The sequence below is a fragment of the Poecile atricapillus genome (assembly GCF_030490865.1).
Source record: "Poecile atricapillus isolate bPoeAtr1 chromosome 36 unlocalized genomic scaffold, bPoeAtr1.hap1 SUPER_36_unloc_2, whole genome shotgun sequence".
Classification (NCBI taxonomy): domain Eukaryota; kingdom Metazoa; phylum Chordata; class Aves; order Passeriformes; family Paridae; genus Poecile; species Poecile atricapillus.
Genome location: NW_026708992.1, coordinates 131576 through 152696, shown reverse-complemented (window position 1 = coordinate 152696; position 21121 = coordinate 131576). Strand labels below are relative to the sequence as shown.

At 54.6% G+C, this 21121-nt stretch overlaps 2 protein-coding genes across 3 annotated transcripts in view; one reads left to right on the top strand and one right to left on the bottom strand.

Moving 5' to 3' along the window:
- PELP1 (proline, glutamate and leucine rich protein 1) overlaps window positions 1–14375 on the bottom strand; it is a 30211-nt gene extending 15836 nt beyond the window's left edge. The window contains exons 1-8 of the mRNA XM_058828472.1: window positions 14208–14375; window positions 11714–11772; window positions 10528–10633; window positions 8763–8912; window positions 6355–6426; window positions 4771–4830; window positions 3857–4007; window positions 3400–3529 (exon numbers count right to left, since the gene is read on the bottom strand). Of these exons, the coding sequence (XP_058684455.1) occupies window positions 3400–3529; window positions 3857–4007; window positions 4771–4830; window positions 6355–6426; window positions 8763–8912; window positions 10528–10633; window positions 11714–11772; window positions 14208–14345 (866 nt within the window). The 5' untranslated portion in view covers window positions 14346–14375. The remainder of the gene's footprint in view (window positions 1–3399; window positions 3530–3856; window positions 4008–4770; window positions 4831–6354; window positions 6427–8762; window positions 8913–10527; window positions 10634–11713; window positions 11773–14207) is intronic.
- Window positions 14376–14632: 257 nt separating this feature from the next.
- Window positions 14633–20342, top strand: MED11 (mediator complex subunit 11). Of its 2 annotated transcripts, XM_058828470.1 has the most exons (5): window positions 14633–14821; window positions 14975–15158; window positions 15220–15362; window positions 16723–16853; window positions 20205–20342. In XM_058828470.1, the coding sequence occupies exons 3-5, from the start codon at window positions 15278–15280 to the stop codon at window positions 20340–20342; spliced, it is 354 nt and encodes a 117-aa protein (XP_058684453.1). In that variant the 5' UTR covers window positions 14633–14821; window positions 14975–15158; window positions 15220–15277. The 2 variants fall into 2 exon arrangements, with proteins under 2 accessions (XP_058684453.1, XP_058684452.1); XM_058828469.1 differs by lacking the exons at window positions 14633–14821; window positions 14975–15158; window positions 15220–15362 and adding an exon at window positions 16452–16542 and having other exon boundaries at window positions 16669–16853.
- Window positions 20343–21121: the final 779 nt, after the last annotated feature.

Genomic DNA, 21121 nt, shown 5'->3' with positions numbered 1-21121 from the left:
GATGGACTGGGATGGACTGGGAGGGACTGGGATGGACTGGGAGGGACTGGGAGGGACTGGGAGGGGTTTGGGGGTAACTGGGATGGACTGGGAGGGACTGGGAGGGGATTTGGGGTCACTGGGAGGGACTGGGATGGACTGGGAGGGAACTGGGAGGGACTGGGATGGACTGGGAGGGAACTGGGAGGGACTGGGATGGACTGGGAGGGACTGGGAGGGAACTGGGAGAGACTGGGACGTCACTGGGAGGGACTGGGAAGGGGTTTGGGGTCACTGGGAGGGAACTGGGATGGACTGGGAGGGACTGGGAGGAACTGGGAGGGGGTTTGGGGTCACTGGGAGGGACTGGGAGGGACTGGGATGGACTGGGATGGACTGGGAGAGACTGGGAGAGACTGGGAGGGAACTGGGAGGGACTGGGAGGGGTTTGGGGGTAACTGGGATGGACTGGGAGGGACTGGGAGGGACTGGGAGGGGACTGGGAGGGAACTGGGAGGGAACTGGGATGGACTGGGATGGACTGGGATGGACTGGGAGGGACTGGGAGGGGTTTGGGGGTAACTGGGAGGGACTGGGAGGGACTGGGAGGGACTGGGATGGACTGGGAGGGAACTGGGATGGACTGGGAGGGAACTGGGAGGGACTGGGATGGACTGGGAAGGGGTTTGGGGTCACTGGGAGGGACTGGGAGGGAACTGGGAGGGACTGGGAGGGACTGGGACGTCACTGGGAGGGACTGGGAGGGGTTTGGGGGTAACTGGGATGGACTGGGAGGGACTGGGAGGGACTGGGAGGGGTTTGGGGGTAACTGGGATGGACTGGGTTAAACTGGGAGGGACTGGGATGGAACTGGGATGGACTGGGAGGGACTGGGAGGGAACTGGGAGGGGGTTTGGGGTCACTGGGAGGGAACTGGGAGGGACTGGGATGGACTGGGAGGGACTGGGAGGGACTGGGAGGGAACTGGGAGGGACTGGGAGGGACTGGGAGGGACTGGGATGGACTGGGAGCGACTGGGAGGGAACTGGGATGGACTGGGAGGGAACTGGGAGGGGATTTGGGGTCACTGGGGCCACGAAATCCTTACTGGGAGAGACTGGGACGTCACTGGGATGGACTGGGAGGGACTGGGAGGGAACTGGGATGGACTGGGAACAAACTGGGAGGGACTGGGAGGGACTGGGAGGGGGTTTGGGGTCACTGGGAGGGAACTGGGAGGGACTGGGAGGGAACTGGGATGAACTGGGATGAACTGGGATGGACTGGGATGGACTGGGAGAGGTTTCAGAGTTCCCAGGGTGGATTTTGGGGTGAATTTGAGGGATTTTGGGGGGGAATTTTGGGGTGAATTTGGGGGATTTGGGGAATTTTGAATATTTGATGATTTTGGGATGGATTTTGGGGTGAATTTGGGGGATTTTGGGGGGGATTTTGGAGATTTTGGGGGGGATTTTGGGGATGAATTTGGGGGATTTTTGGGGGATTTGGGAGATTTTGGGGCAGATTTGGGGAATTTTGAATATTTGAAGATTTTGGGATGGATTTTGGGGTGAATTTTGGGGGATTTTGGGGTGAATTTGGGGGATTTTGGGGGGGATTTTGGGGGGATTTTTGGGATTTTGGATATTTTGGAGGTTCAGGGGTTTTGGGGTGGATTTTGGGGTGAATTTGGGGGATTTTGGTACCTGAGGAGGAGCCTGAGGACGCGGCAGAGCCCCGAAAATCTCGAGTGCAGGGTCAGGATCCCCCCAGGGTGGGGATTTTGGGGTGAATTTGGGGGATTTTGGGGGGGATTTTGGGGTGAATTTAAGGATTTTGAATATTTGATGATTTTGGGGTGAATTTTGGGGGATTTTGGGGGGGATTTTGGGGGATTTTTGGGGGGATTTTGGGGATTTTGGATATTTTGGAGGTTTGGGGGTTTTGGGGTGAATTTTGGGGTGAATTTTGGGGATTTTGGGGGTGAATTTTGGGGATTTTGGGGATGAATTCAGGGATTTTGGAGACTTGAGAGATCCCAGGGTGGAGTTTGGGATGAATTTGAGGGATTTTGGGGGGGATTTTGGGGATTTTTGGGTGGATTTTGGGGATTTTGAATATTTGATGATTTTGGGGTGAATTTGGGGGATTTTGGTACCTGAGGAGGAGCCTGAGGACGCGGCAGAGCCCCGAAAATCTCGAGTGCAGGGTCAGGATCCCCCCAGGGTGGGGATTTTGGGGTGAATTTGGGGGATTTTGGGGTGAATTTGGGGGATTTTGGGGTGAATTCGGGGGATTTTGGGGCAGATTTTGGGATTTTGGATATTTTGAATATTTGATGATTTTGGGATGGATTTTGGGGTGAATTTGGGGGATTTTGGGGATTTTGAATATTTGATGATTTTGGGGTGAATTTGGGGGATTTTGGGGGTGAATTTTGGGGATTTTGGGGATGAATTCAGGGATTTTGGAGATTTGAGAGATCCCAGGGTGGATTTTGGGATGAATTTGGGGGATTTTGGGGGGGATTTTGGGGATTTTTGGGGGGATTTTTGGGGGGATTTTTGGGATTTTGGATATTTTGGAGGTTTGGGGGTTTTGGGGTGGATTTTGGGGTGAATTTGGGGGATTTTGGGGTGAATTTGGGGGATTTTGGGGATGAATTCAGGGATTTTGGAGATTTGAGAGATCCCAGGGTGGATTTTGGGATGAATTTGGGGGATTCTGGGGGGGATTTTGGGGGATTTTGGGGATTTTTGGGGGGATTTTTGGGGGGATTTTTGGGATTTTGGATATTTTGGATATTTGATGATTTTGGGATGGGTTTTGGGGTGAATTTGGGGGATTTTGGTACCTGAGGAGGAGCCTGAGGACGCGGCAGAGCCCCGAAAATCTCGAGTGCAGGGTCAGGATCCCCCCAGGGTGGGGATTTTGGGGTGAATTTGGGGGATTTTGGGGCAGATTTTGGGGATTTTGGATATTTTGGATAATTGATGATTTTGGGATGGATTTTGGGGTGAATTTTGGGGATTTTGGGGATGAATTCAGGGATTTTGGAGATTTGAGAGATCCCAGGGTGGATTTTGGGATGAATTTGAGGGATTTTGGGGGGGATTTTGGGGCAGATTTTGGGGATTTTGGGGCAGATTTTGGATATTTTGAATATTTGATGATTTTGGGATGGATTTTGGGGTGAATTTGGGGGATTTTGGGGGGGATTTTGGGGCAGATTTTGGGGATTTTGGATATTTTGGAGGTTTGGGGGTTTTGGGGTGGATTTTGGGGTGAATTTTGGGGGATTTTGGGGTGAATTTGGGGATTTTTGTGGGGATTTTTAGGGGGATTTTTGGGATTTTGGATATTTTGAAGGTTTGGGGGTTTTGGGATGGGTTTTGGGGTGAATTTGGGGGATTTTGGTACCTGAGGAGGAGCCTGAGGACGCGGCAGAGCCCCGAAAATCTCGAGTGCAGGGTCAGGATCCCCCCGGCGTCGCCGTCCTGGGCCGGGGGCAGCAGCAGCTCCACCCCAGGACCCTCGTAGGGGAGAGGATCTGAGACCCAAAAACATCAAAATTCACCCCAAAAAAAATCCAAAAAAAATCCAAAAAAAATCCAAAAAAAAATCCAAAAATAATCCAAAAAAAATCCCAAATGATCCCAAAATGATCCCAAATGTTGGGAATATTCCAAACCTGTCTCACATCCCTGGAAGAGGCTCCTGAGGAGCCCCAAAATCCCAAAAAAATCCCAAAAAAATAAAAAAAAATTCAAAAAAAATTCAAAAAAAAATCCAAAAAAACCCCCAAAAATCCCAAAAAAATCCCCAAAAAATCCCAAACGATCCCAAAATGATCCCAAGTTTTGGGAAGATCCCAAACCTGTCTCACATCCCTCGAAGAGGCTCCCCAGGATGCCGTGGAGCGTGGCCAGCACCCCCTGCAGCTGCTGGTGCCAGCACTCCGTGTGCCGCAGCCCCTGCGAGAATCCGCGGCCCAGCCCCGGCAGCAGCGCGTAGCACTCGCAGGCCAGCTGGAAACGGGGTGAAAACGGGGAAAAACGGTGAAAAACGGGGTCAGGGGCATCGGAAATGGGTTCAGGACCCCAAAAAACCCCCAGAATGACCCCAAAATCCACTGAAATGGCCCCAAAAAACACCAGAATTGACCCAAAATTGACCAGAATCGACCCAAAATCCACCAGAATTGGCCCAAAAAACCCCAAATCTCCCCCAAAAAATCCCGAATCTCCCCCCAAAAAAAACCCCAAAAACCCCAAATCTTTCCTAAAAAATTCCAAATTCTTCCCCAAAAAAACCCAAATCTCCCCCAAAAAGACCCCAAAATCCCAAATTCTCCCCCAAAAACCCCCAAATCTCCCCCAAAAAAATCCCAAATCTTCCCAAAAAAACCCCCAAAAACCCCAAATCTCCCCCAAAAACCCCAAATCTCCCCCAAAAAACCCCAAATCTCCCCCAAAAACCCCAAATCTCCCCCAAAAAAACCCCAAAAAACCCCAAATCTCCCCCCAAAAAACCCCAAATCTTTCCCAAAAAACCCCAAAAAACTCCAAATCTCCCCCAAAAACCCCAAATCTCCCCCAAAAACCCCAAATCTCCCCCAAAAACCCCAAATCTCCCCCAAAAACCCCAAATCTCCCCCAAAAACCCCAAATCTCCCCCAAAAAAACCCAAAAAACCCCAAATCTCCCCCAAATCTTCCCCAAAAAAACCCCAAATCCCAAATTCCCCCCAAAAAACCCCAAATCCGCCCAAAATCCCCCCAAAATTCAGCACCTGCTGCAGCCTCGGGCTCTCGCTGTCGATGCGCGCCAGGAAATGCGCCGCCAGCTTCCCCTGAGGAATTGGGGAGGGTTTGGGGGGTCCCAGGCTCGAGACCCCTCCCCAAATTCCACCCAAATTTGGGGAGGGGGATCTGGGGAAACTCCAGAATTGGGGAGGGGGCTCAGGGGAGCCTCAAAATTTGGGGAGGGGGCTCGGGGAAAGCCCAAAATTGAGAATTTGGCTTGGGAAATCCCTCGAATTTGGGGAGGGGGCTCAAAGGGGAGCCCCAAAATTTGGGGAGGGGGCTCAGGGGAAGCCCAAGAATTTGGGGAGGGGGATCTGGGGAAACTCCAGAATTGGGGAGGGGGCTCAGGGGAACCTCAAAATTTGGGGAGGGGGCTCGGGGAAAGCCCAAAGTTGAGAATTTGGCTTGTGGAACCTTTGAATTTTGGGGAGGGGGCTCAAAGGGGAGCCCCAAAATTTGGGGAGGGGGCTCAGGGAGAGCCCCAAAATTTGGGGAGGGGGCTCTGGGGAAACTCCAGAATTGGGGAGGGGGCTCAGGGGAGCCTCAAAATTTGAGGAGGGGGCTCGGGGAAAGCCCAAAGTTGAGAATTTGGCTCGGGGAAACTCTGAAATTTGGGGAGGGGGCTCAAAGGGGAGCCCCAGAAATTGGGGAGGGGGCTCAGGGGAAGCTCAGAAATTTGGGGAAGGGGATCTGGGGAAACTCCAGAATTGGGGAGGGGGCTCAGGAGAACCTCAAAATTTGGGGAGGGGGCTCGGGGAAAGCCCAAAGTTGAGAATTTGCCTTGGGAAATCCCTCGAATTTGGGGAGGGGGCTCAAAGGGGAGCCCCGGAATTTGGGGAGGGGGCTCAGGAAGAGACCCAGAATTTGGGGAGGGGGCTCGGGGGAACCTCAAAACTTGGGGAGAGGGCTCAAAAAACCCCTAAAATTTGGGGAGGGGGCTTTAAAAAACCCCTAAAATTTGGGGAGGGGGCTCAAAAAACCCTAAAATTTGGGGAGGGGTCTCAGGGGAAGCTCAGAATTTGGGGAGGGGTCTCAGGGGAAGCTCAGAATTTGGGGAGGGGTCTCAAGGGAAGCTCAGAATTTGGGGAGGGGTCTCAGGGAGAGCCCCAGAATTTGGGGAGGGGGCTCAGAGGAAGCTCAGAAATTTGGGGAGGGGGCTCAAAAAAACCCTAAAATTTGGGGAGGGGTCTCAAGGGGAAGCTCAGAATTTGGGGAGGGGGCTCGGGGGAAGCTCAGAATTTGGGGAGGGGGCTCGGGGGAAGCTCAGAATTTGGGGAGGGGGCTCAAAAAACCCCTAAAATTTGGGGAGGGGGCTCAAAAAACCCCTAAAATTTGGGGAGGGGTCTCAGGGGAAGCTCAGAATTTGGGGAGGGGTCTCAAAGGAACCTCAAGATTTGGGGAGGGGGCTTTAAAAAACCCCTAAAATTTGGGGAGGGGGCTCAGGGGAAGCTCAGAATTTGGGGAGGGGTCTCAAGGGAAGCTCAGAATTTGGGGAGGGGGCTCAGGGGAAGCTCAGAATTTGGGGAGGGGTCTCAGGGAACCCCCCAAATTAATTTGGGGAGGGGTCTCACCCTCATGGAGCCGCAGGCACCGGGGTAGAAGGAGAGGCAGGACTTGATCCCCTCCAGGGTGGAGACTTCGCACTGAGGAAGAGGAGGAAAAGAAAGGGTTGAGACCCCTCCCCAAATTCCTGGAGACCCCTCCCCAAATTCCCAAAGACCCCTCCCCAAATTCCCAGAGACCCCTCCCCAAATTCCCAAAAATCCCCCAAAAATTCCCAAAAATCCCCCAAAAATTCCCTCTAAATGAGGCCAAAAATGCCCAATTTGGGGGGGAATCCATCGAGACCCCTCCCCAAATTCCCAGAGACCCCTCCCCAAATTCCTGGAGAACCCTCCCCAAATTCCTGGAGACCCCTCCCCAAATTCCTGGAGACCCCTCCCCAAAATTCCCAAAAATTCCCAAAAAATCCCCAAAATTTGCTCTAAATGAGGCCAAAAACGCCCAATTTGGGGGAGAAATCCATCGAGACCCCTCCCCAAATTCCTGGAGACCCCTCCCCAAATTCCCAGAGACCCCTCCCCAAATTCCCAGAGACCCCTCCCCAAATTCCCAAAAAATTCCCAAAAATTCCCAAAAATCCCCCAAAAATTCGCTCTAAAAGAGGCCAAAAACGCCCAATTTGGGGGGGAATCCATCGAGACCCCTCCCCAAATTCCCAGAGACCCCTCCCCAAATTCCCAAAGACCCCTCCCCAAATTCCCAAAAATCCCCCAAAAATTCCCAAAAATTCCCCAAAAATTCGCTCTAAACGAGGCCAAAAATGCCCAATTTGGGGGGGAATCCATTGAGACCCCTCCCCAAATTCCTGGAGACCCCTCCCCAAAATTCCCGGAGACCCCTCCCCAAATTCCCAAAGACCCCTCCCCAAATTCCCAAAAATTCCCCAAAATTCCCCAAAAATTCGCTCTAAATGAGGCCAAAAATGCCCAATTTGGGGGGGAAATCCATCGAGACCCCTCCCCAAATTCCTGGAGACCCCTCCCCAAATTCCTGGAGACCCCTCCCCAAATTCCCGGAGACCCCTCCCCAAATTCCCAAAAATTCCCAAAAATTCCCCAAAAATTCCCTCTAAATGAGGCCAAAAATGCCCAATTTGGGGGGGAAATCCATTGAGACCCCTCCCCAAATTCCCAAAGACCCCTCCCCAAATTCCTGGAGACCCCTCCCCAAATTCCCAAAGACCCCTCCCCAAATTCCTGGAGACCCCTCCCCAAATTCCCAAAAATTCCCCCAAAAATTCCCCAAAATTTGCTCTAAACGAGGCCAAAAATGCCCAATTTGGGGGGGAAATCCATCGAGACCCCTCCCCAAATTCTTTGGGATCCTCAAAACCCCCCCAGACCCCTCCCCAAATTCCCCCTGAAGCCCCCAGACCCATTTCATCCTCTTTTTAACCCTTTCTGCTCCAGTTTTAACCCCTTTAATTCCCATTTTAATCCCGTTTTTTCCCATTTTTTCCAATTCTAACCCCGTTTTTTCCACTCTTTACCCTCCCACCCTCCCCCCCGAAGCCCCCAGACCCATTTCAGCCCCCAGACCCATTTCACCCCTCTTTAACCCTTTCTCCTCCCATCTTAACACCTTTTATCCCCACTTTAACCCCATTTTAATGCAATTTTTTCCCATTTTTTCCAATTCTAACCCCGTTTTTTCCACTCTTCACCCTCCCACCCACCCCCCCCGAAGCCCCCAGACCCATTTCAGCCCCCAGACCCATTTAACCCCTTTTTAACCCTTTCTTTTCCCATCCTAACCCCTTTTATCCCCACTTTAACCCCTTTTAACCCAATTTTTTCCCATTTTTTCCAATTTTAACCCTGTTTTTTTCACCTTTTGCCCCAAACCCCACCCCCCGAAGCCCCCAGACCCATTTCAGCCCCCAGACCCATTTCACCCCTTTTTAACCCTTTCTCCTCCCGTTTTAACCCCTTTTATCCCCACTTTAACCCCATTTTAACCCAGATTTTCCCATTTTTCCCAATTCTAACCCCGTTTTTTCCACCTTTTACCCCAACCCCCACCCCCCCGAAGCCCCCAGACCCATTTCAGCCCCCAGACCCATTTCAACCCCTTTTTAACCCTTTCTCCTCCCACTTTGCCACTTTTAATCCTCACTTTAACCTCTTTTAACCCAATTTTTTCCCATTTTTTCCAATTTTAACCCCGTTTTTTCCACTCTTCACCCTCCCACCCTCCCCCCCGAAGCCCCCAGACCCATTTCAGCCCCCAGACCCATTTCAACCCCTTTTTAACCCTTTCTCCTCCCACTTTGCCACTTTTAATCCCCACTTTAACCCCTTTTAACCCAATTTTTTCCCATTTTTTCCAATTCTAACCCCGTTTTTTCCACTCTTCACCCTCCCACCCCTCCCCCCCGAAGCCCCCAGACCCATTTCAGCCCCCAGCCCCATTTCACCTCGGGCCTGAGGGCCAGCAGGGAGGTGAGGATCCCGGGGATGTGGTTGGTGCCGATGTCCCGAGCCAGCTCCGGCAGCTGAGCCGAGAATCGCAGCAGCTCCCGCAGCACCGAGACCCCCAAAGACACGGTGGGAGGGGGGTCCTGGGACTGGGGGGACCCCAAAATTCATCAGGACCCCTCCCCAAATTGGAGACCCCCACCCAAAATTGACCTGATTGAAATAAACCTAAAAAAACCCCAAAAATGGGCAAAAAATGGATAAAAAATGGCCAAAAATGGGGGAAAATCACCCAAAAATGGGGTGTGGGACCCCCCAAAGACACCGTGGGAGGGGGGGCCTGGGACTGGGGGGACCCCAAAACTCATCAGGACCCCTCCCCAAATTGGAGACCCCCACCCAAAATTGTCCCGATGGAAATAGACCCAAAAAAACCCCAAAAATGGGCAAAAAATGGATAAAAAATGACCAAAAATGGGGGAAAGGGAAGAGCCCAAAGAGCCCCAGGGTGTCCCCAAATGTCCCCCAGGTGTCCCCAGGTGTCCCCAAATGTCCCCCAGGTGTCCCCAAGGTGTCCCCAGGTGTCCCCAGGTGTGTTCCAGGTGGGTTCCAGACTGGGTTCCAGATTATTCTAGACTGGGTTCTAGATCAGGTTCTAGACTCGGTTCTAGAACGTTCTAGACTCGGTTCTAGATCAGGTTCTGGAACGTTCTAGAGGTTCTAGATTGTTCTAGACTGGGTTCTAGAGGTTCTAGACTCGGTTCTAGACTCGGTTCTAGAACGTTCTAGAGCAGGTTCTAGATCGTTCTAGACTGGGTTCTAGAGGTTCTAGACTCGGTTCTAGAGCAGGTTCTAGAACATTCTAGAGGTTCTAGATTGTTCTAGACTGGGTTCTAGATCGTTCTAGACTCGGTTCTAGACTCGGTTCTAGATCGGGTTCTGGACTGGGTCCCAGGTGTCCCCATGTCCCCCCAGGTGTCCCCAGGTGCTCTCACCTGTAGCAGGTGCTGCAGGAGGCGGAGCCAGCCCAGGTGTGTCCCCATGTCCCCAGGTGTCCCCAGGTGTATCTCAGGTGTCCCCATGTCCTCCCAGGTGTGTTTCAGATGTCCCCAGGTGTCCCCATGTCCCCAGGTGTGTCCCCAGGTGTCCCCAGCTGTCCCCATGTCCCCAGGTGTGTCTCAGATGTCCCCAGGTGTCCCCATGTCCCCCCAGGTGTCCCCAGGTGTGTCTCAGATGTCCCCAGGTGTCCCCAGGTGTCCCCAGGTGCTCTCACCTGTAGCAGGTGCTGCAGGAGGCGGAGCCAGCCCAGGTGTGTCCCCATGTCCCCAGGTGTCCCCAGGTGTGTCCCCAGGTGTCCCCAGGTGTCCCCAGGTGTCCCCATGTCCCCCCAGGTGTCCCATGTGCTCACCTGGAGCAGGTGCTGCAGGAGGCGGAGCCAGCCCAGGTGTGTCCCCATGTCCCCCCCAGGTGTCCCCAGGTGTCCCCAGGTGTATCTCAGGTGTCCCCATGTCCTCCCAGGTGTGTCTCAGGTGTCCCCAGGTGTCCCCTCAGGTGTCCCCAGGTGTATCTCAGGTGTCCCCACCTGTCCCCATGTCCCCCCAGGTGTCCCCAGCCCCCCCAGGTGTCCCCAGGTGTCCCCAGGTGTGTCCCCATGTCCCCAAGTGTCCCCAGGTGTGTCCCCATGTCCCCAGGTCTATCTCAGGTGTCCCCAGGTGTCCCCAGGTGTGTCCCCATGTCCCCCCAGGTGTCCCCAGGTGCTCTCACCTGTAGCAGGTGCTGCAGGAGGCGGAGCCAGCCCAGGCAGTGCTGCTGGAAGGCCTCGGTCGGGCTCTCGCTCACCAGCAGGGACAGGAGGCACAGCCCCTCGAACCTGCAACGCCATTGGCTCAGCCGGGACACGCCTCCAGAGCCGGGACACGCCATTGGCTGAGCCGGGACACGCCCCCAGAGCCGGGACACGCCATTGGCAGAGACGGGACACGCCCCCAGAGCCGGGACACGCCATTGGCTGAGCCGGGACACGCCCCCAGAACCGGGACACGCCATTGGCTGAGACGGGAAACGCCCCCAGAACCGGGACATCCCATCGGCTGAGCCGGGACACGCCCCCAGAACCGGGACATCCCATTGGCTGAGCCGGGACACGCCCCCAGAACCAGGACATCCCATTGGCTGAGCCGGGACACGCCCCCAGAACCGGGACATCCCATTGGCTGAGACGGGACACGCCCCCAGAGCCGGGACATCCCATTGGCTGAGCTGGGACACGCCCCCCCCAAGCAGGCACAGCCCCTCGAACCTGCAACGCCATTGGCTGAGCTGGGACAGGCCCTCGAGCTGGGACACGCCCCCTCCCACACCGGGACACGCCATTGGCTGAGCCGGGACACGCCCATCCAGCCGGGACACGCCATTGGCTGAGCCCCCCATCCCTATTGGCTGCTCTATGGAACTCCAAGCCCCGCCCCCTTTCCCTTATAAGGACATCCTGTGGAAGGGTGTGGCCCATACATTGAATCTGATTGGCTGAGATAAAGCCACGCCCCCCCATTCAGGATTTTTCATTGGCGGCTCCAAGCCCCGCCCCTTTTCCCTTATAAGGACATACCAGAGCAGGGCGTGGCTCAATCCTGGACTCTGATTGGCTGGGATGAAGCCACGCCCACCCTGCCACACCCAATCACTGAGCCCCACCCACCCTAATTAATTATGCAAGGCCACACCCACAATTAGCAAAGCAATTGGGGAAGCTCAGTTGGCCCCGCCCCCTCCTCCTGATTGGCTCCTTCACATCCAGAGGACGATTCTGATTGGCTACGACCCCGCCATGCCCCCCACGCCGCGTTCCCATTGGCCGGCGCTCAGCCCCGCCCACCCCACGGGAACAGCCAATGAGGCAGTGGCAGGGGAGGGTCCTGGGCTGTGATTGGCCGGCGGAGCTGTCACTCACCGCGTCTTCATGGAGCTCAGGCGGGCGCTGGTGACGCCGAGGAGACCCCCGAGAGCGGCCTGGGGGGTCAAAGGTCACACAGGGGTCACTCAGAGGTCAAAGGTCACCCAGGGGTCACCCAGGGGTCACCCAGGGGTCACCGAGGGGTCAAAGGTCACACAGGGGTCACCAAGCAGTCAAAGGTCACCCAGGGGTCACTCAGGGGTCACTGAGAGGTCATTCAGGGGTCACCGAGGGGTCAAAGGTCAGCCAGGGGTCACCCAGAGGTCACCCAGGGGTCATTCAGAGGTCAAAGGTCACCCAGGGGTCACTCAGCGGTCACTGAGGGGTCATTCAGGGGTCACTGAGGGGTCACCAAGGGGTCACTGAAGGGTCAGGGGTCACTCAGAGGTCACTGAGGGGTCACTCAGGGGTCAAAGGTCACTCAGGGGTCACTGAGGGGTCATGGGTCATTCAGAGATCATTCAGAGGTCACTGAGGGGTGACTGAAGGGTCAGGGGTTACTCAGAGGTCACTCAGGGGTCACTGAGGGGTCACCGAAGGGTCAGGGGTCGGTCAGGGGTCACTCAGAGGTCACTCAGGGGTCACCAAGGGGTCAGGGGTCACTCAGAGGTCACTCAGGGGTCATTCAGAGGTCACTGAGGGGTCACTCAAAGGTCAGGGGTCACTCAGGGGTCACCAAACACTCCCGAAGGGTCACTGTGGGGGTCAAAGGTCAGGTGGGCGTGGCCGGAAGTCACATGTGAGCTGGGGGCGGGGCCTCAGGTTTGGGGGAATTCCGGTTTTTTGGGGCCCTGAGCCCTGAGGAGATCCCGATTTTCAGGAAAGATCCCGAATTTTGGGAAGGATCTCGATCCCTGAGGGAATTCCCCATTTTCTGGGAGCCAGATCCCTGAGAGGGTCCCGATTTTTGGGAAGGATCCCGATTTTCAGGAAAAATCCCGATTTTTGGGAAGGACCCCGATTCCTGAGGGGATCCCGATTTTCAGGAAGGATCTCGATCCCTGAGGGAATTCCCGATTTTCAGGACAGATCCTGATTTCTAGGACAGATCCCGATTCCTGAGGGGATCCCGATTTTCAGGACAGATCCCGATTTTCAGGACAGATCCCGATTCCTCAGGGAATTCCCGATTTTCCGGAAAGATCCTTATTTTTGGGAAGGACCCCAATTCCTGAGGGAATCCCAGATTTTCAGGACAGATCCCGATTCCTGAGGGGATTCCCAATTTTCAGGACAAATCCCGATTTTCAGGACAGATCCCGGTTTTCGGGAAGGACCCCAATTCCTGAGGGAATTCCCGATTTTCAGGAAGGACCCCAATCCCTGAGGGAATTCCCGATTTTCAGGAAGGACCCCAATTCCTGAGGGAATTCCCGATTTTCAGGACAGATCCCGGTTTTCGGGAAGGACCCCAATTCCTGAGGGAATTCCCGATTTTTGGGAAGGATCCCAATTCCTGAGGGAATTCCCGATTTTCAGGACAGATCCCGATCCCTGAGGGAATTCCCGATTTTCGGGAAGGACCCCAATTCCTGAGGGAATTCCCGATTTTCAGGAAGGATCCCAATTCCTGAGGAAATTCCCGATTTTCAGGACAGATCCCGATTCCTGAGGGAATCCCCGATTTTCAGGACAGACCCCGATTTTCGGAAAGGACCCCAATTCCTGAGGGAATTCCCGATTTTCAGGACAGATCCCGATCCCTGAGGGAATTCCCGATTTTCGGGAAGGACCCCAATTCCTGAGGGAATTCCCGATTTTCAGGACAGATCCCAATTCCTGAGGGAATTCCCGATTTTCAGGAAAGATCCCGATTCCTGAGGGAATTCCCGATTTTCAGGACAGATCCCGATTTTTGGGAAGGACCCCAATTCCTGAGGGAATCCCCGATTTTCAGGAAGGACCCCAATTCCTGAGAGAAATCCCCGATTTTCAGGACAGATCCCGATTTTCGGGAAGGATCCCAATTCCTGAGGGAATTCCCGATTTTCAGGAAAGATCCCGATTTTCAGGACAGACCCCGATTTTCGGGAAGGATCCCAATTCCTGAGGGAATTCCCGATTTTCGGGAAGGACCCCAATCCCTGAGGGAATTCCCGATTTTCGGGAAGGACCCCAATTCCTGAGGGAATTCTCGATTTTCAGGACAGATCCCGATTTTCGGGAAGGACCCCAATTCCTGAGGGAATTCCCGATTTTCAGGAAAGATCCCAATTCCTGAGGGAATTCCCGATTTTCAGGACAGATCCCGATCCCTGAGGGAATTCCCGATTTTCGGGAAGGACCCCAATTCCTGAGGGAATTCCCGATTTTCGGGAAGCACCCCGCCCCCTCAGGGAGTTCCCGCCCTTTTGCCCTCACGACCCCTGAGGGAAACCCCGTTTTTTCCCGCCGATCCCTGAGGATGAGGGGTGGGGGGGGGGGAACTCTCGCTCTCCCTCAGGCGGAGCCGCCATTTCTGAGGGGAACATTCCCCCGGCCCCGCCTTTACCTGAGTCCCGGCGCTGTCGCGGAGGCCCCGGACGATCCCCGGGATCGCTCGGCGGTGCGGGGGCAGCGCCGACAGCGCCGAGAGCGCCTCGAGCAGCGGCGCGGCCGGAGGGGCCCGCGGAGCCGCCACCGCCGCCATCGCTGCTTCTTCTCCGGCGCGCGCCGCTGACGTCACAGCGCGGGAAAAAAGGGGGCGGGGTTTGCGTGAGGGGGAGTGGGCGGAGCTTCGCGGGGAAGCGCCAAAAAAGGAAATAAGGGGCGTGGCCTAAGGGAGCACGGCTATAAAAGGTAATGAGGGGGCGTGGCTTAGAGGGAGAGTCACCATAAAAGGTAATAAGGGGGCGTGGCTTAGGCGCCCGGCGCTCCATAAAAGGCAATGAATGGGCGTGGCTTACGCGACCTCTGCTCTATATAAGGCAATGAAGGGGCGTGGCCTGGAACAAAGCCGCTTATAAATATGCAGTGAGGGGGCGCGGCCTGGATAAATCTCTATAAAAGGTCGCGAATCAAAGCAAAGTTTTTATAAAATTAAAATAAAAAGCGTCGCCCGGGTAAAAATCAGCGCTGTAAAAGACAACGAGAGGCGCGGGCTGGATCAAAGCGGCTCCAAAGCAGGTAATGAGGGCCGCGGCCTGCAGAGCAGCACTATAAACGCGATGAAATTCCTCCTAAGTCGTTTTATTGCTTTAAAACGCGATAAAATCCTCCGGAGGTGAGTCTGAGGTGGCTGTGGGGATATTTGTGGTGAATAAAACTTTTTTTTTGCAGCGCGCAGAGATTTTGAGGCGATTCCGGCAACATTTGCGCCGCTGAGCAGCTTTGGAGGACCCAAAAGCACCGAGACGCGGCCGGAGGAGGCGGCGCCACCACCGAGTTGCGTCTAGAACGTCCCCACAGGAGGGCGCTTCCTGTCACGTGACGGGAATGCCGCGCTGCCATTGGTGAAGAGCGGGAACGGCGGGAGAAGAACCGGAAGCGGCGGGAGAAGAGCGGAACCGGACAGAGAAGAGCGGAACCGGCGGGAGAAGAACCGGAAGCGGCGGGAGAAGAACCGGAAGCGGCGCGGGCGCCATGGCGGGGTTCGGCGTGGCCAACGAGCGGCTGCGGGCGCTGGAGGAGCTGGAGCGGGAAATCGGCGCCTCCCTGCAGAGCGCGGGTGGGCGTGGCCTCCTTCAGGGGGCGGGGCTTGCGCGGGAGAAGGGGAGGAGCCTGGGGAAGGCGGTGGGCGGGGTTTGGTTGCCATGGTGATGAGGGGCGGTGATTGGCAGGGTTGGAGGGGCGGGGTTTGGTTGCCATGGTGATGAGGGGCGGTGATTGGCAGGGTTGGAGGGGCGGGGTTTGGTTGCCATGACGATGAGGGGCGGTGATTGGCAGGGTTGCAGGGGGCGGGGTTTGGTTGCCGTGGTGATGAGGGGCAGTGATTGGCAGGGTTGCAGGGGGCGGGGTTTGGTTGCCATGGCGATGAGGGGCGGTGATTGGCAGGGTTAGAGGGGGCGGGGTTTGGTTGCCATGGCGATGAGGGGCAGTGATTGGCAGGGTTAGAGGGGGCGGGGTTTGGTTGCCATGGCGATGAGGGGCAGTGATTGGCAGGGTTGGAGGGGGCGGGGTTTGGTTGCCATGGTGATGAGGGGCGGTGATTGGCAGGGTTGGAGGGGGCGGAGTTTGGTTGCCATGGCGATGAGGGGCGGTGATTGGCAGGGTTGCAGGGGGCGGGGTTTGGTTGCCATGGCGATGAGGGGCGGTGATTGGCGGGTTCAGAGGGGGCGGGGTTTGGTTGCCATGGCGATGAGGGGCGGTGATTGGCAGGGTTGGAGGGGGCGGGGTTTGCTTGCCATGGCGATGAGGGACAGTGATTGATAGGGTTGGAGGGGGCGGGGTTTGGTTTCCATGGTGATGAGAGGCGGGGCGGTGATTGGCGGGTTCAGAGGGGGCGGAGTTTGGTTGCCATGGTGATGAGGGGCGGTGATTGGCAGGGTTGGAGGGGCGGGGTTTGGTTGCCATGGTGATGAGGGGCGGGGTTGTGATTGGCGGGGTTTGGTTGCCATGGCGATGAGGGACGGTGATTGGCGGGTTCAGAGGGGGCGGGGTTTGGTTGCCATGGTGATGAGGGGCAGTGATTGGTGGGTTCAGAGGGGGCGGGGCTTGGTTGCCATGGTGATGAGGGGCGCGGGCGGTGATTGGCGGGTTCAGAGGTTGCCATGGTGATGAGGGGCGGTGATTGGCAGGCTTTGAGGGGGCGGGGCCAGCGTTAAACGGACCAATGGGAGAGCGCGAAACGGGGTCAGAGGCCATGGGGGCGTGTCCAGGTGTTCCCAGGTGTGTCCAGGTGTTCCCAGGTGTGATCCAGGTGTTTTTCCAGGTCTGGTGATCCTGGAATTGTCCAAGGAGAAGCCCCAGGAGCGTCACCTGGACCGTCAGGGGTGGGGTTTGGGGGTCCCCAGGTGTGTCCCGGTGTGATCCAGATGTTCCCAGGTGTGATCCAGATGTTCCCAGGTGTGATCCAGATGTTTTTCCAGGTCTGGTGATCCTGGAATTGTCCAAGGAGAAGCCCCAGGAGCGTCACCTGGACCGTCAGGCCGCGCAGTTCGGAGCCGCCGTGGCCAAGGTGGAGGCCGAGCTCTCGGCCCAGATCCGGTACCTGACCCAGGTGAGCACCCGGGGGGGTCCCAGGTGAGGTTTGGGGGGTCCCAGGTGAGGTTTGGGGGGTCCCAGGTGAGGTTTGGGGAGGTTTGGGGGGTCCCAGGTGAGGTTTGGGGGGTCCCAGGTGAGGTTTGGGGAGGTTTGAGGGGTCCCAGGTGAGGTTTGGGGTCCCCCAGGTGAGGTTTGGGTGTGCCCAGGTGAGGTTTGGGGGCTCCAGGTGAGGTTTGGGGGGTCCCAGGTGGGGTTTGGGGGGTCCCAGGTGAGGTTTGGGGGGTCCCAGGTGGGGTTTGGGGTCCCCCAGGTGAGGTTTGGGGGTCCCAGGTGAGGTTTGGGGGTCCCAGGTGAGGTTTGGGGTCCCAGGTGAGGTTTGGGGGTCCCAGGTGAGGTTTGGGGGGTCCCAGGTGAGGTTTGAGGGGTCCCAGGTGTATTTTGGGGGGTCCCAGGTGAGGTTTGGGGTCCCCCAGGTGGGGTTTTGGGGGTCCCAGGTGTATTTTGGGTGTCTCAGGTGAGATTTGGGTATCCCCAGGTAGATTTTGGGTGTATTTTGGGTGTCCCCAGCTGGAATTTGGGGGTTTTTGGGCTCCCCAGGTGTATTTTGGGCTCCCCAGGTGTATTTTAGGTGTCTCAGGTGCGTCCCCAGGTCTATTTTGGGTGTCCCCAGGTGTATTTTGGGTGTCCCAGGTGAGTTTTTAGGGCTCCCCAGGTGTATTTTGGGTATCTCAGGTGCGTTTTTAGGTGTCTCAGGTGTACTTTGGGTGTATTTTGGGTGTCTCAGGTGCGTTTCCCCTCTCCCAGGTGGCCCCAGGTGTATTTTGGGTATCCCAGGTGTATTTTGGGTGTCTCAGGTGTATTTTGGGTGTCTCAGGTGTATTTTGGGTGTATTTTGGGTGTCTCAGGTGCGTTTCCCCCCTCCCAGGTGTCCCCAGGTGTATTTTGGGTGTCCCAGGTGTATTTTGGGTGTATTTTGGGTGTATTTTGGGTGTCTCAGGTGTATTTTGGGTATCCCAGGTGTATTTTGGGTGTATTTTGGGTGTATTTCGGCTGTCTCAGGTGCATTTTCCCCCTCCCAGGTGTCCCCAGGTGTATTTTGGGTGTCTCAGGTGTGTCTCAGGTGTATTTTAGGTGTTCCAGGTGTATTTTGGGTGTCTCAGGTGTATTTTGGGTGTCTCAGCTGTGTCCCCAGGTGTATTTTGGGTGTCTCAGGTGAGTTTTTTGGGCTCCCCAGGTGTATTTTGGGTATCCCCAGGTAGATTTTGGGGGTTTTTTGGGCTCCCCAGGTGTATTTTAGGTGTCCCAGGTGTATTTTGGGTATCTCAGGTGTATTTTGGGTGTCCCCAGGTCGATTTTGGGGGTTTTTAGATGTCACAGGTGTATTTTGGGTGTATTTTGAGTATCCCAGGTGTCCCCAGGTGTATTTTGGGTGTATTTTGGGTGTATTTTGGGTATCTCAGGTGTATTTTGGGTGTCCCAGGTGTATTTTGGGTGTATTTTGGGTGTCCCAGGTGTATTTTGGGTGTCACAGGTGTATTTTGGGTGTATTTTGAGTATCCCAGGTGTCCCCAGGTGTATTTTGGGTGTATTTTGGGTATCTCAGGTGTATTTTGGGTGTATTTTGGGTGTATTTTGGGTGTCTCAGGTGTATTTTGGGTGTATTTTGGGTGTCCCAGGTGTATTTTGGGTGTATTTTGGGTATCCCAGGTGTATTTTGGGTGTCTCAGGTGTATTTTGGGTGTCCCAGGTGTATTTTGGGTGTATTTTGGGTGTATTTTGGGTGTCCCAGGTGTATTTTGGGTGTCTCAGGTGCGTTTCCAGGTGTATTTTGGGCTCCCCAGGTGTATTTTGGGTGTATTTTGGGTGTCTCAGGTGCATTTTCCCCTCTCCCAGGTGTCCCCAGGTGTATTTTGGGTGTCCCAGGTGTATTTTGGGTGTCCCCAGGTGTATTTTGGGTGTATTTTGGGTATCTCAGGTGCGTTTCCCCTCTCCCAGGTGTCCCCAGGTGTATTTTGGGCTCCCCAGGTGTATTTTGGGTGTATTTTGGGTGTCTCAGGTGTATTTTGGGTGTCTCAGGTGTATTTTGGGTGTATTTTGAGTATCCCAGGTGTCCCCAGGTGTATTCCAGGTGTCTCAGGTGTGTTTCCAGGTGTATTTTGGGCTCCCCAGGTGTATTTTGGGTGTCTCAGGTGCGTTTTCCCCCCTCCCAGGTGGCCACAGGTGTATTTTGGGTATCTCAGGTGTATTTTGGGTGTATTTTGGGTGTATTTTGGGTGTGTCAGGTGTACTTTGGGTGTATTCCAGGTGTCTCAGGTGCGTTTCCCCCCTCCCAGGTGTCCCCAGGTGTATTTTAGGGGTCCCAGGTGAGTTTTTAGGGCTCCCCAGGTGTATTTTGGGTGTCTCAGGTGCGTTTTCCCCCCTCTCAGGTGGCCACAGGTGTATTTTGGGTGTCCCCAGGTGTATTTTGGGTGTCCCAGGTGTATTTTGGGTGTATTTTGGGTGTCCCAGGTGTATTTTGGGTGTATTTTCGGTGTCTCAGGTGTATTTTGGGAGTATTTTGGGTGTATTTTGGGTGTATTCCAGGTATCTCAGGTGAGTTTCCCCTCTCCCAGGTAGCCACAGGTGTATTTTGGGTGTCTCAGGTGTATTTTGGGTGTATTTTGGGTGTATTTTGGGTGTATTTTGGGTGTATTTTGGGTGTCTCAGGTGCATTTCCAGGTGTATTTTGGGCTCCCCAGGTGTATTTTGGGTGTATTTTGGGTATCTCAGGTGCGTTTCTCCCCTCCCAGGTGGCCCCAGGTGTATTTTGGGTGTCTCAGGTGTATTTTGGGTATCCCAGGTGTATTTTGGGTGTATTTTGGGTGTCCCAGGTGTATTTTGGGTGTATTTTGGGTGTATTTTGGGTGTCTCAGGTGAGTTTTTAGGTGTCTCAGGTGTATTTTGGGTGTCTCAGGTGCGTTTCCAGGTGTATTTTGGGTGTATTTTGGGTGTCTCAGGTGCGTTTGCCCCCTCCCAGGTGGCCACAGGTGTATTTTAGGTGGCCACAGGTGTATTTTGGGTGTATTTTGGGTGTCTCAGGTGTATCCCAGGTGTATTTTGGGTGTATTTTAGGTGCCCCAGGTGTATTTTAAGTGTATTTTGGGTGTCCCCAGGTGTATTTTGGGTATCTCAGGTGTATTTTGGGTGTCCCCAGGTCGATTTTGGGGGTTTTTAGATGTCACAGGTGTATTTTGGGTGTATTTTGAGTATCCCAGGTGTCCCCAGGTGTATTTTGGGTGTATTTTGGGTGTCTTTTGGGTGTCCCAGGTGTATTTTGGGTGTCCCCAGGTGTATTTTGGGTTTCTCAGGTGCGTTTCCCCCCTCCCAGGTAGCCACAGGTCAGCCCCACGAGGGTTCGAGCTACGCGGCGCGCAAGAGCTGCCAGCTGGCGCTGAACCGGCTGGACTACGCCCGGCGGCGCCTGGCCGAGCTGGCCCGCGCCTGCGAGCTGATGCTGGAGCAGTGACACACCTGGGCACACCTGGACACACCTGGACACACCTGGGCACAGCTGGACACAGCTGGACACACCTGGGATGGAAAAATCCGGAAAAAAATGGGATAAAATTGGGATTTTTGGTGATTTTTTGGGGTTTTTTTGGGATATTTTGGGGTTTCACACCGTGGAAATGGGGCTGGACACACCTGGAGGGATTTTGGACACACCTGGACACACCTGGACACAGCTGGGATGGAAAAATCCAGAAAAAAATGGATAAAATTGGGATTTTTGGTGATTTTTTGGGATTTTTTTGGTGATTTTTTGGGGTTTTTGGGGGATATTTTGGGGTGTGAGTCCATGGAAATGGGGCTGGACACACCTGGACACACCTGGACACACCTGGGATGGAAAAATCCGGAAAAAAATTGGATAAAATTGGGATTTTTGGTGATTTTTTGGTGATTTTTTTGATTTTTTTGGGGATTTTGGGAGGATTTTTTGGGAATTTTTGGGGTTTGACGCCGTGGAAATGGGGCTGGGACACACCTGGACACACCTGGACACACCTGGGACACACCTGGGCACAGCTGGGAACAGCTGGAGCGGAAAAATCCGGAAAAAAATTGGATAAAATTGGGATTTTTGGTGATTTTTTGGGAATTTTTGGGATATTTTTGGGAAATTTTGGGATTTTTTTGGGATTTTTTTTGGGATTTTCTGGAATTTTTTGGGATTTTTGGGGGGGATTTTTCGGGATTTATTTTGGGATATTTTTGGGAAATTTTGGGAAATTTTGGGATTTT

Bases quoted from the DNA above. Each gene is read 5' to 3' on its own strand.
- MED11 (XM_058828469.1), top strand. From the start codon at position 16,467: ATGGGAGAGCGCGAAACGGGGTCAGAGGCCATGGGGGCGTGTCCAGGT. The intron at 16,543-16,668 runs GTGTGATCCAGG...GGTGTGATCCAG, and splicing joins GTGTGTCCAGGTGTTCCCAG to ATGTTCCCAGGTGTGATCCA. The intron at 16,854-20,204 runs GTGAGCACCCGG...CCCCCCTCCCAG, and splicing joins AGATCCGGTACCTGACCCAG to GTAGCCACAGGTCAGCCCCA.